The sequence below is a fragment of the Euprymna scolopes genome, chromosome 44, assembly GCF_053919585.1.
Source record: "Euprymna scolopes isolate OS-2025 chromosome 44, ASM5391958v1, whole genome shotgun sequence".
Lineage (NCBI taxonomy): Eukaryota > Metazoa > Mollusca > Cephalopoda > Sepiida > Sepiolidae > Euprymna > Euprymna scolopes.
The window spans coordinates 10,578,104-10,593,152 of record NC_136525.1 but is presented as its reverse complement, the minus strand read 5'-3'; the positions used below and the strand labels follow the sequence as shown (position 1 = coordinate 10,593,152).

Sequence of the window (15,049 nt, the reverse complement as noted above, 5' to 3'; positions counted from 1 at the left end):
AAAAATATTGAAATCATCCCATCACTAATATATATATATATATATATATATATACACACACACAGGGTGTCCAAAAAGTTTGGCTGCATAATCTACACGGTGCCCACAAAGTCTGGCTGCATAATCTAAAGGGTGTCCACAAAGTCTGACTACATAATGTAGCCAGACTTTGTGGACACCCTGTATGTGTATGTATGTGTATATATATATTAGTTTGGTGCAAAAATGATGTCGTTTTTGGCGTGTGTGTTATAAGAAAAAATGGTTCTCCTGTAGGAGATGTCTCTCTGAAATACTTTCGCTTTTTTCTTGTTCACATGTTCCTATTCCAAATTCGTAGCATTTAAAAAAAAATATATGCACATCTGCACATTAACCATGTGTTTTACGGTAATCGGGAAAAATAACTTTATAGTTAAATATTTAGCGATTTATAAGGAATCAGAACTGGTACATTTATCAGAATGGGAATTTAGTACAGAATCGGTAATTGTATCGGAATCAGGAAAAATATCGGAATCGTCCCATCACTCGTTGAGCACTTTCAGTTGAATTAAAAGTCGGTCAATTTAGCTCTTATGCGTAGATCATCGTATAACGATTAGATCACTGTCTGCCTGACGTAAATGAACACTTAAAATTAAGATGTTTAAAATTCAACGTTATTTCAAGCGGTTAATGGTAGCCGAATGGATATGGTCTCTGCTAATCAAGCCAGAGATGTCTCGTGATGCAGGGTTCGAATCGTTCGACTGGTAGTAATCGTGACACCCTGCACTGAAGATTCCCGAAAGGTTGAAACACTAATGTGTGTAGGTATTTAATTATTATAGTAGAAAAATAAATATATATATATAATTAGTTTTTTTGGAAAAAGAAATCCAGCAGAGTGCTCAATTAAAAGGAAAATCCGAAATGTAAGAGCGTATTTATATTTTGTGTACAGAAAATTGTTAGATGAGACAAATTAGTCTCATTAGACTAATATTGGCTGAAGAGAGCTTGATAAGGATACCTTAAACGGTCCTTATTATCGGGCTTGAAACCGACGGTACCAATGATTTGTCTCATCTAACAACTCTCTGTACACAAAATATAAAATATGCATATATTATATATGCATATATTATATATATATATATATTATATATATATATATATATATATATATATATATATATAATTATGTAATTATTTCTACATTCAAACAACGTCCCAGCCAACAAACTGGAAGTCCAAGACTTGGGTTTTGCCCTCATTTTGGCTTATAATATCCAAATTCTAACTGATGAGCCTGAATAATAGCAAAACTCGAGTCATTAAATAAAATAGACGTTTTTTCTCTGTAAATTCTATTTTGGGTTTTTTCCAACTTCTGAAAACTACAAATAAAAACTACAAAAATTTACAATCAATAAATTAAACTTTACCAATAAAAATAATATCCTGAAATGTTGGAATAGTAATTAAAATAATTAACCAATGAAAAAAATATACACATGAAAAAATTATATAAATTGTTCAAAACCAGTTAGATTAATTTATCCCTGGCAATGAATCCTGAAGAATTGGAAAGTACTCGGACTTATGATAAGTGACGATAAATATAGTGATTACAGAATCCAGTTCCTGGCAGAAGTGAAGACCATTATTCGGAAGTTGGAAAGGATCAAAAATAGAATTAATAGACAAAAAAAACGTTTATTTTATTTAATGAAATATGCTTAAGTAAAAAAATGCTGCCTAATAGATATATATTTTTATATCAACAAATTAGTTAAATAGTATAATCATTTTATATATACATATATATATATCTCAACAAATTAGTTAAATAGTATAATCATTTTATATATACATATATATATATCTCAACAAATTAGTTGATAATATAATAATGATTATATATATATATCTCAACAAATTAGTTAAATAGTATAATCATTTTATATATACATATATATATCTCAACAAATTAGTTGATAATATAATAATGATTATATATATATATCTCAACAAATTAGTTAAATAGTATAATGATTTTATATATACACAAATATATCTCAACAAATTAGTTGATAATATAATAATGATTATATATATATATCTCAACAAATTAGTTGATAATATAATAATGATTATACATATATATATATCTCAACAAATTAGTTGATAATATAATAATGATTATATATATATATATAAGTTTTGTGGTTAAATTTTAAATTCTGAAAAAACAACATATAGAGACATATATCCGATTTAAGAATTTATTGTTTGACAAAAGGAATATATAGAAGGGGTTATTTTAATTTCCTTAATCCATGGATTTTCAATAATGGCCATATCATCAGAGGAAATGAAAGGCGGTTAGCAAAATGTTCAGCTGCGAATGGGCGCTATTTTGCTTTTTAGCACAATTATTGAAAGTTTTTTTGAGTGGTTGTGGATAACTATATGGAGAAAATTATATGAAAAGAGAAGTTGATATAACCTGGGTAATCCATTATCGGAAGGAGTCCAATGTCATTCGGGATTATAAATCCAGGTGGGCAGAAAATAGGCAGAATATATATATATATATATATATATATATATATATATTAACAAATTAGTTAATATGATAATGATTATACACACACACATATATATATATATATATATATCAACAAATTAGTTAATAATATAATAATGATTATATATATATATATAAACATTTGCGATTTTTAAGTAGTAAACAATTTTTTTTTATTAAACTTAATTTTTTTTCATTTTTATGTTTGACACGTATTTAAAAAAAAATCCTCCAAGTTTGTTTATTTTTTTACAAAATTATTAGTGAACAAAAAAAACAGTAGAAGCCATTTATCGTTCCTTAATTTGTCGTGCCACTAATCCAAATAAAAAAAAAAATAATTCTCATCTTAAAATTATAAAATAGGAATATTAATGAATTTGAAACTCAAGCAAAAGTCATTATAAGCGAATATCTTTTTTTATTATTTATTTACCTTTTTTTTTTGTTTACTTCAATTTTAAATTTTTCAGATAAAATAATCTTCAAATTCCGGACATATTTCATATCTCTACCTCTGCTATTATATAAAAGGAACTTTGTCTGTATATGTGTGATTTCGTTCCCTATGGACTCGAAAACGGCTGGGTCGATTTTTATGTAAAATTTCACGCAAAGAGACTTCAAGGTAACCCGAGCCATTATCACTGTTTATTATTAGTACATATTTCGTTTCATGCTTAGTGACTTCCGTTCCATATTTAAGTAAACAGAGTAGTCCACTTCCGGCATCTTAACTTTGCGTATTGAATTTTTGAACTTTCCCCAAACTAAAACCCTAAAAAGAGACCTTCAAGGAAGTCTTTCAATCTCTTTATTTTGTTCAGCATGTCATATGCCATAAATTTCTGAATTAAGAGTTGTTTCAGTCAATGACAATAAGTTGACAATACAATAACCAGCATGAAGGAAGGACCTTATTAATATATATATATATATATATATATATATATATATATATATATATAGGGTGACCCAAAAAAACGGTCCCAACTCTAATTAGGCCCCGTTTCTTAGTGTTTTGTCTGAATGAAATGAAACATTGGTCATAACTAGTTTATTGTATTTTTTATTTATTTATTTTTTTTTTTTTACACAGTCGTCACCACTTATCAAGGCCCGGAAGCCACTCAGGGCTAAGGGTTATTGCAAGTACATTACGTTAGTGTGGAGATTTGATGAAGTGTTTACTTAAGGGGGCGGTTCATTAGGAAGGGGGCGGTTCATTAGGAAAGGGGGCGGTTCATTAAAAACATCACATCAAAACACTAGGGTCTTTGGCCTTTTTTTCCTCCGTTCTACAGCATATGTTCTAGCTGGCCTCCATTTAGCTTTTTTTTTTGGGGGGGGGGGGTCACCCTGTATTAGTGATGGGACGATTCCAATGTTATATGGAGTTCATGACATGATTAGTGCGGTTACCACATTACTGAGTTAGACGCACCGTGTTTATGCTAGGGAGTGCAAAGGGGTCAACAACGGTTATCGATCACCGATCAAACCCAGGACTTCCTCTTGTGTTGCGAGACAGGTCAGTGAGTGTATTTTAGGTGTGAGCTGGTTAACGGGAATTGCAGCCCCCCCCCCTCACACACACACCGATAAATAAAAGAGATACACACGGGGATTTTTCTTTTCAGTCAGTTGAGAGTTGGGTTCGAGTTTCAAGTCCAACAAACAGTCGTTGGATGGAGCCTCTCACGACGGAGCTATGTATGGAAGATTAATCAATAGAGAAATTTCCACTCTCCTTCTAAGGATAGGCAAAGAACAGGGGCGCACCAATCGATCGTGAAACAAATAAAGTCCAAATTGTCCAGAAAATTCACCTCGTGTTGTTGTTATGAGCTTTTTGTTCTAGGTGAGCCGACACAGTTAAGAGATGTGATGAAAATATAAAAAAGGTACATTTTTTTTTATTTTTTCAATTGCATATATTGCACATGCTCTGTAGTTATATTCAACATACATTGAGCTTCATAAATAAAAAGACTGGTATAAATATAAGGGTGAAATATAATTGAAAAAGCAAATTTTCCTCATAAACATACATTATATATATATATATATATATATATTCCGCATTTCATCCATGCTAGGATTCATCAGGCTTATATATATATATATATACTCGTTTATTACTAACTAGCATTTCAGCCCGGCGTCGCCTAGGTATTTGGAGGTGTATGTTGAGCCAAAAAAAAAAAAAAAGCGGTCAATTTTTTTTTAACTTTGACCCCTATAATGACCCCTTAAAATGTATTGTTTTGGGCTCAAATCATATTAAGTTAGATCGATGTCCAAAGAACCTATATCTAAAATTTCAAGTGTTTAGGCCAAAAATTGTCGGAGTTTGGTAGAATTCTCAAAAGTCAAATCGTTGAACTTTGACCCCTTAATCGCCAAATTTCTGGCCGAAATCCAGTCCCATCGATTTTCCCAAATCTCAGTACCCTGTATATCAAATTTCGAGTCTGTAGACTGAAAATTGACAGAGTTATTGTGTAGGGAAATGTACACAGATACACAGACAGACAGATAGACTCGTTCACTTTTACAGATATATAGACTAGTTTATTACTAATATGAAACATCTCCCGTCTCTGAAGATGGGTATTTTACCCCTACCCCAAAAAATAAACCCCCCAAAAAATGAATGAATAAATAATAAACATTTGCATCATATTCATAGTTTATAATGGCATTTTGCTCAACTTTAAAATTTTAACAGGTGCTTAATACAGGGTGTCCATAAAGTCCGTGAGCACATTAAAATATTTATAACTTTATTTGTGTTTGCAGCAGAAATGATCTGTTAAGAGAATTCGATTTTGGATCAATTCATTTTTAAAATTGAACACGGACTTTATGGACACCCTGTATTAAAATTTTTTTTGGGGGGGGGGGCACCATTAACAACCCTTACATTAATACTAGCAAAAAATATAAACTAATTAAAATAAGTCATGCAACCATGACAATAAATAATTACTACTTAATCAATTTGTTCACTTACCTTTTAACATCAAGTTTGGCCCAAGTTGAAGTATCCCAATAAACACAAGAGTAGTCTCCCTTGTTTTTGATACTGACGTCACGAATAATGCTCTTAGCTTATTACTAGCAAATACTATAAACTAATTATAACAAAAATATCATGCAATCATGACTATAAATAATTACTACTAAATCAATTCGGTCACTTACCTTCAACATCGAGTTTGGCCCAAGTTGAGGTATCTCGGTAAATACAAGAGTACTCTCCCTTGTCCTTAACAGTGACGTCACGAATGATGAGTTTCTGGGTTTTCTTATCTGTGATCATTTCATATTTCTTATCGGCTTTCAATTGTTCTCCTCCCTTCAACCAAATCGGTTTCACGTTTTCTTCGGACAATTCGCAGACGAACGTGGCCGATTCCATTTCTTTGACTTTCATTTCGTTCAGTTTTTTGGTAAATTCGACTTTGACTTCTACAAACGAAAAAATAATTTACCAATTCATATTAGTTATTAATTAATTGGGTGGCATGTTCTTTGTAATATAAATACAATTTAATGGATTTAACTGCTTCCAGAGCATAATTAGACTGGCTCGGAAATATCTTACAATGGCAGCCAATTAAAAAATGAAACAAAACAAAACAAAAAGGTGGGCTCTGTTTATAATAGTTCACTTTAAAAAAAGAAAATGGTACTGGTCAAGTTTTTGAACCACACAAAACTGACATTTGCAGAATTACGGAAACAGACAAAAAAAAAACCCTAAAAAAAAAATAATAAATAAACTAGGCTGTGTCCCCCCACCCCATAAAAAAGTAATTAAAAACCATATAAAGCAGGAAAAACACTCACTTTATGCTTATTTTTATATAAAAATATTTATTTTTTTATGAAAATAATTAATGAAAAACGTTTTTTTCAAGGAGAAAGCTTATTTATTTATTTATTAATTATTTATTTTTATTTATTTATTTATTTTATTTATTATTTATTTATAATTTATTTATTTATTTTATTTATTTATTTATTTATTTGTTTATTTATTTATTTATTTTATTTATTTTATTTATTATTTATTTATTTATTTGTTTTATTTATTATTTATTTATTTGTTTTATTTATTGTTTATTTATTTATTTGTTTGTTTTATTTATTATTTATTTATTTATTTGTTTTATTTATTATTTATTTGTGGTACTGATCCAGCTTCTGAATGCAACAAAACCTGGACATTTTTTTTTAACTAACCATTGTCTTTGCTAACACCTACTTGTTAAGTATTTGTTTTTTTTTTTTTGTGTTTATTTATCTCTTTTTTTCCTCTCTTGGAAATTCAGGACAATAGCCAATTTACAATGTAAGTTGTCGTCTGCTTTTTGCTTTTCTCGCCTTCTGATTGGATAAGTACTTCTGCATCTTCTGACTGTCTATGTAAAATTGCGATTATACACACACACACATATGCTAAGCTGTCCACGTATGCTTCTAGAATAGTAATTCCAACGTTATGAGGATTTTTTGAAGCACGAAAGCGATGCCGTTGATTTTTTTTAATATTTAATATTTCATTTTTTATATTTCAAGCGGTCCTCCGCCCTTGTTCACAAAACTGTAGTGAAATAAAAATAAAAGACGTTAGAAGAAACTGGAAATTTATATTTTCGGTTGCGTTCATTCCTTGCAACAATGTTCAAAAGAGTTCATGCGAATCATTTTTACCGTTCGCCAAGTACGTCCAAGGATGGAGTACTGCTGCCACATTTGGGCAGGAGCTGCTAAAAACAGCCTATCCTGCCTTGACAGAGTACAAAATAGATTTCGTGGCCTAGTGGGTGATGCCCTTTTTTCTTTCCTGCAACCTCTCTCCCACAGGAGAGACGTTGCGAGCCTGTCTTTGTTTTATCGTTACTACCATGGCAGGTGCTCGTCTGAACTCCAATCTCTGGTCCCCCCCTCGCCAATCTTTCACGATAAACACCCATCTAGCTGAAACCACTGTCAAAAATTTTCCCCAATCCTTATCTGTGCCTAAATCAAAACGTAGATTCCATAAACAAAGCTTCTTTCTTAGAAGTGCACACCTGTAGAACTCTGTTCCATTGCCTGTTTTCCACCTGACTACAACCTGGATGTCTTCAAGTCCAATGTAAACAAATTCCTGATGAACCGCCCCCTTAAGTAAGACACTTTATCAAATCTCCAACACTAACGTACTGTACACACAATAATTCTTATTCCCGAGTGGCTTCCGGGCCTTGATAAGTGGTGACTACCTTGTATAAAAAAAAAAATGTAATTTTTTTTAAATTTGCAACGCATTAGCGTTCATTTCAACCAGTAAAAAAACAAGACGCAATTGATTTTTTTTTCGTAACTTTTTTTGTGAACAAGAGCAGTTCTCCGCTTGAAATATAAAAATAAAATATTGAATATAAAAACCAACATCGTTTTCATACACTTCGTCAGAGTCTAAGAATAAATGATTTGTAGCAGGAAACTCATGGGACACCATGTAAACAATAAAATGACAAGTACAACCCCAAAAGCCATATTGGCCAAATAGACATATACATCTATATAGATACAAGGTTACTTCAGTAAGTTTCCAGACTTTTTTCGTATGGGCACTTTTATTGATAGTACATGAAACTCTAGTCCCCTTCAAAGTAATCTCCTCTGGCTGCAATGCACTTGTACCGTTTCAACAACTTCTGGAAGACCCCATCAAAGTCCTCTCGTGCAAACATGTCAATTACCCTCGTCACAACCTTTTTCATCTCCTCAATTGTCTGATAACAACAGCCTCTAAGGTTTTCCTTAAGCTTAGGAAATAACCAAAAGTCATAGGAGACAAGGTCTAGATTATGGTGGGTGAGGAACTGTCTTAATGCACATCTTTGCCATGACAACGTCTTTCTTTCTTATCTTCTCTGAGCACCTTTGGGACAAACTTTGCACAAATCTTCTGCATCTTCAATACCACCCAACTAATTGTGCATACAGTTCCCACACTGACATCAAACTGTGCACTCATTGTCTCTATAGACACATGACGGTCATAATTCATGAAATTCTTTATTTGACCCATCAACTCTGGTGTCCTAACTTCTTTACTTCTTCCACACCTTTCATCATCCCTCACTGACTCCCTGCCTTCCTTGAATCTCTTATGCCACTCAAAAACTGATGCTCGATTCATGCAAGATGGTCCATAAGCAGTCTAAAGCATTCCATACGTTTCTGTGGCATTTTTTTTTTTCCAAGTTTAAAATAGAATTTTATTGCCTATCGTTCTTCTAAAGTGTCCTCAGATTCAGATCGTGTTTTTTAAATTCACCAACTGTGACAATCAGGCTTTAGTAGGGTGTATTCATACTCCTCCTGTAGCTGTTCATTTGAACATGAAAGCATAAAAAAATTAGTCATCTCATAAGATGTATAGCAGTAACATACTGAATTTTCAAGAGTCTACGACAATTTTCGATGCCTGTACAAAAAATGTCTGGAAACTTATTGAAGGCACCTCGTATACACGCATATATAACAAAAGAGTCGTAATACATATAGCACGACATAAAATGTACATAGTTACATATAATCCCATATGCATATACACAGTGGCGTATCTAGGGTATGGCAGGCATGGCCCGTGCCATGGGCGCCACTCTGACATGGGCGCAAAAATTGCTTGACAAAAATTAAAATTAGTAGTTAGGTATATCTAAGGTATAAATTATTAAGAAGGGGCGCACATTCAAACTTTGCCATGGGCGCCATTTTACATAGGTACGCCACTGCATATACACATCTTTTGGAATAATGCAATATACATGATGCCTGACAAAAGCACAAAAGATAAAAGCGATTTAGACATTTCATAACATTCCGATCTATTCTGACACTTTGAATAGTAGCAGGAAACTCATGGGACACCCTGTAAATACGGAAATGACAAATACAACCCCAAAAGCCACATTTGCCAAATAAACATATAAACTACATACATAACTAAATACATAACTAAATACATATACATGCGTCAAAGGAAAGACTAATTGGTACAATTGAGGTCCAAACACATGGAAGCATTGAAGAAAACAGTTGGAAACAGACAAATATAGATATTAAAAAGACATGCCGTGGTTAGTTAGATCGTACATTTACAACATGCTCAAAATTACCTTATACTAGCAGGGAGACCCGACGTAACCGGGGAATGAATGAGAATCAACAAATGTTTCATCATCCCATATTTTATCGTCATCAAAATTGGTGAAATCGCTCATTTTTCAATCCTTCCGCGGAGTGACTTAATCTACAATACATTGTAGCCTACATTGCACTGTAGAGAACCTACTGTTGATTTTATAAAATGATTTTTTAATATAATGGATTGAATTAAAGTTTAAAATGCAAAAGTCAAGTATCATGGTTAAATTGTGTTCTAACACGCCCCTGTCATATAAAATAGCTTACTTTTGATTTTATATGTTGGGCTTTTCAGCTTGTGTGGTAAAACTTCTCAAATGCACTTGTGATGTTAGGCTGTGTAAGGTGTTAACTTTGGTCAAAATCGCCTGTTTTTTGTCATCAAATTTTTTTTTCAAAAACACTACCAGGCATGTGAAATTTAAAAAAAAAAAATCGGCTCAGCCGTTTAGGAGTTCATAAGGAATTGTCTCTCTCTCTCTCTCTCTCTCACATACGCACAAAGTTACTTTTACATAATAGTAGAAAATCGATAGATGTACTGGGAGGAAGCTTCACATGTCTCTCCACCAACATGGGAGGAGTTGGCCGAAACGTGGGGAATCCTTGGCCTTTAGGCCAAGATCACAGTGTAGCATCTGTTCTGATGCTGCACTCCATCTTTTCTGTCTTCGGTCAGTGGAGGAGAGGTCCTTCATGACTGGGACAATTTTTATTTTTGTTCCTCTCCAGAGTTCCCCTTTTTGGGGAGCTGAGTTTCCCTCACATTTAAAACCGACGTTGTGTCTAACTCTGCCCTCGTGGGGAGGCAAGTAAATGCGAACATCTATGAAGATGAGGACAACAATTCGCAATAGAATGAACACACAAATTATGAAGGATTCCAAAAAAATAAAAGTAATATATAATAACATTCGGTACGGATCCGACAAGGAGAGAGCAGATGAGAACACAAAAAATTGGATTTATGACTAAAAAATGCAACCATGATTGCCTTTCAGGTTCTCTGAAATGAATTGTTCTCATCTTGGGGGAGCTCCATGTCTTGACAAGCTTCTGGGACTGACCTTCACTCCTGTTTTAAAATGGAACACACGCATCAAATCTGTTGCCAAGATTGCTGGGAAAATGGTTGGATCACTCTATTGCTCCAGTAGGAATCTCATGGCCGATGCAATCCTCTATCTGTATAAGAGCCAGGTACTCCCTAAAATGGAGTACTGTTGCCACATCAGTGCAGGAGCTGCTCGGTGCGCCCTATCCAGCCTTGATAGCGCTCAAAGCCGGCTTCAAAACCTAGTAGATGATGCCCTTTTCTCTTCCCTGCAACCTCTTTCCCCACAGAGAGACATTGTGAATCTATTTCTGTTCTATCGTTATTTTCATGGCAAGTGCTCGACTGAACTCCAATCTATGGTCCCCCCTTGTCAAACTTTCGCAAAAAAATGCCCAACTAGCTACGACCACTATCGACAATTTCCGCCGCTCTCTATCTGTGCCCAAATCTAAAGACAAAGCTTCTTTCCCAGATCTGCCCGCCTGTGGAACACTGTTCCGCTGGCCTGCTTCCTGGCCGATTACAATATGGTAGCCTTCAAGGCCAATGTAAACAGGTTCTTGTTGAGGCGTCCTCCATAAATAATAAAATGCTGCACCATTAACGAATGCTGCATTTCTATCTTAAATTCATCAACCGTTATCCTCGAGTGGCCTTTGGGCCTTGATAAATGGTGACTCCCAAGTAAAATGAAAAAAAATAGCATATAAAGTTAGAGATGGCATGTTTAACAGAAACAGAGAGACACACAATGTGAACGTGGTTGTATTAAGCTTTGTACATTGAACAATATTCAACTTAGCCGTAGTTGAAGACGTCACAACAGTAAAAGGATCCCAGAGAGAGAGAGAGAGAGAGAGAGAGAGAGAGAGAGAGAGAGAGATACACTGATTGCATAGGATTTTTTTTTTTTTTTTTTTTTTTTTTGACATTTTGGACGTTTGTTCACAGGACGAGTATACTTGTTATTTTATTTCTTTAAGCCACTCACTTCCGCGACGTCACAACGATTAAAAGATCCCGGAGAAAGATAGAGAAAGAGAAATACAAAGTGACACGGATTGCATAAGACATTCATTTTTTTTTTTTTTTTGACATTTTTTTTTTTTTTTTTGACGTCAGAACACATGACGATATATCATTTTTTTTTTTTTCTTTTTTTAACGCACCCACCTCTGACCATCAATTTCGTCATAGTAGCTCAAGTGACAACGATAAAAAGATCCCGGACAGAGATAGAGAAAGAGAAATACAAAGAGACACCGATTGCATAAGACAATATTTTTTTTTTTTTGTGGTGGGGGGGGGGGACATTTGACATTTTTGACATCTGGCCACAGGACAAATATATCTTTTTTTTTTTTTTTTTTTTTTTTTTTTAAGAGACGTCACACAACGATAAAAAGATCCCGGATAGAGAAAGAGAAATACAAAGAGACACCGACTGCGTTAGACATTTCCCTTTTTTTTTTTTTTTTTTTTTTTTTTTTTTTTTTTTTTTTTGACATTCTTCGACATTTTTGACGTCTGAACACAGGACAAACATTTTTCTTTTTTTTACCCACTCACCTCCGACCATCAATGTTGCCATAGTTGAGGCACTACGATAGATACACGAATACTCTCCGATATCTTCTTCGGTGATGTCATTAATAACAAGTTTCTGGACTCTTTTATCGGTGATCATTTGATATTTTTTGTCTGCGGTCAACCTCAACTGTTGCTCACCCTTTTTCCATATTGGTTTTAAATCATCGCTGTTCAACTCGCAGACGAATGTCACCGTTTCATAGTCTTTTGCGTGGATTGGAGAAAGTTCCCGAGTGAATTCGGGTTTTGGTTCTACAAAGGTTAACAAAATATCAATCAGGTTATGGCGGACAAAAGTGTAAGCCGCGAGCGCAAATTATTGTGTAAAATTTCTTGTGCATTTTTTTTTTTCTAGCACAGATTGTATGCAAAAACTAACGCGCACGTCTTTATATTTTTATCGAAGAATGTTTGAATGAAAAAATATCAAATAAATATATCAAATAAATAAATATAAATATATTCGTTGTTCGGTTTTTACGGCATTTTTCTTTTGTTTGTTTTATTTTTTGAAAAAGAGAGGTACCTCTCGAAATCATCAAAGACATTTTATCATCCTTGTTATACTTAACAAGGAGTTCATTTTTACTGATTTATATATGTGAAAGATTTGAAAAATAAATAGATATACCAAAATATACCTTCGTTCGTTTGTCTGTTTTTGTTAATGTCACATCACTTTAACATCCCGATTTTCTACATTGCTAACAGCTTTCTTATAAACTTACATATTTCCCAAAATTATTCATTTACGGCATTTTTTTTTTTAAGCATTCATTTCGTTTGTTTTCTTTTTGAGATAGAGAAGTTTTTCTCGAAATTATTCAAAGACTAGCAAGACCTGTGGAAATTCCACAGTGGCATCTTTCATATGTAATATATAGCTGTTAGTCACTCTATGAACGTTCAACATGAATGGAAACCCCGCGATATTATTGTAGCCGTTTTGTTAAAACTGTAAAAGTATTTATCTAAGTGATATGGTTAACGCAGTTTCAGAATATATTTGGTTACTACTAGGGCTATGACAACAGCATGTTCTTTTCATTGTTTTGACTCTCGAGTATATATCCGACACAGGCACCATTAATCAACCGAGAACCACATCACTCTGCATAAAAACATATAAAATATTGATGGAATCAAAACAAAAAAAAGAATATGCTCTAGTTATTACGGTTTATCTCCAATATCCTTATAGGAGTCCGTGACATATTTCAAATGTATGGACACCCGGTGCAAACGAAAAACCCACGATATCATTATACCATCTTTAGACAGAACAGATACTACCCTTGGATCCTAGTCAGAACATCAAGGTATATCAGTTTCACGTACGACCCCAAACAACATTTTTTTTAATTAATTTTTTTTCCTTTTTTTTTTTTTGCATTACATCTTCCGTGATCGGGAGATCCTATTTATTAAAAGATCCTGGATATGACCTTAAACTATATCCAGTGGTGAGGCCCCAACTTGCGGACTTTGGGGAGTGTGGAACCACCCTTTAATTGCCATTGCTCCCAGGTCCACTCTGACCCGGAGTGGTAGTACCTGTTAGGGTCTCAACTATGGATTAAATAGAAACCGACTTGAAAACAACAAATATATTCTATTAAAAAAATTTTCTTCAAAATCTTTGGATTCGGCATTAAATAACCTGAAAAGGGTTGATATGCCGTAAAATAAAAACCAATCCTTATTGATAACAACTTCTGCCCAAGTAATTGCGTCTTTGGTGATCGGGAGATCCTATTTATTAAAAAGGAGGATAGAAGGTGATAAGATACTACGAACATTAAATTGGCGTATCTATCTACTAATTTAATGTTCGTTGTTATCACCTTATATCCTCCTTTTTAATAAATAGGATCTCCCGATCGAATAATTTATAATCTGGAAACCATGACATACGTACGTACGTTAAAGGTACTACAGTATTAATATATAGATATTTACCATTCTACTTATATCAAACAGTAAATCCATATTTACTTATTTAAATATGTGAACAGGGTTACCGACATTTCATCACCCGATATTTAATCACCCAACTATTAATGACGGACATATATAATCACTAAATATGTAATGATATGGTTTTTTCATCATGTGGATACTTAATCACTTGACACAGAGACAACACCTCCCAAGGGGAAAAAAATTATGTGATTATGTTTTTTTATTACGTTAAATTTTTAGCCCCCTTGACAATTTTGGTGTTATTTTTACAATAGATTAAAATCTATAGAGTAAAACTGCTCCCCCCTCACCCCACCCGCCAATCGTATTTGGATTCATCGGAACACTGTTCTCATCTTGAGTGTCCTTCTCAAATGAAAACACTGAAAATGAGAACTGTAGTCCGATGAATCCAAATAATACGAATAACCAGTCCTCATCTAAAAAATTCAGAAATGTTTGGTATTTTATTTGTCAAAAAAATAAAAAATAAAATAAATAAATAAAAAATATATATATGTATAAATAACAACTATGAAGATGAGGACAATAGTTCGCAAAATGGATAAACAAATTATGAAAAATCATCTCAAAGGATTCCAAAAAAATAGACAAATATAATGTGGTGGAAAAAATAATACCCTTCAAGCGGT

The 15,049-nt window shown here is 33.4% G+C and overlaps 1 protein-coding gene across 1 annotated transcript in view; it reads right to left on the bottom strand.

Annotated features, from left to right (window-relative positions):
• LOC145268689 (uncharacterized) overlaps positions 1-15,049 on the bottom strand; it is a 1,072,728-nt gene that overhangs the window by 844,488 nt on the left and 213,191 nt on the right. Inside the window, exons 23-24 of the mRNA XM_080124201.1 lie at positions 12,414-12,686; positions 5,783-6,049 (exon numbers count right to left, since the gene is read on the bottom strand). Coding sequence (XP_079980327.1) covers positions 5,783-6,049; positions 12,414-12,686 — 540 coding nt within the window. The remainder of the gene's footprint in view (positions 1-5,782; positions 6,050-12,413; positions 12,687-15,049) is intronic.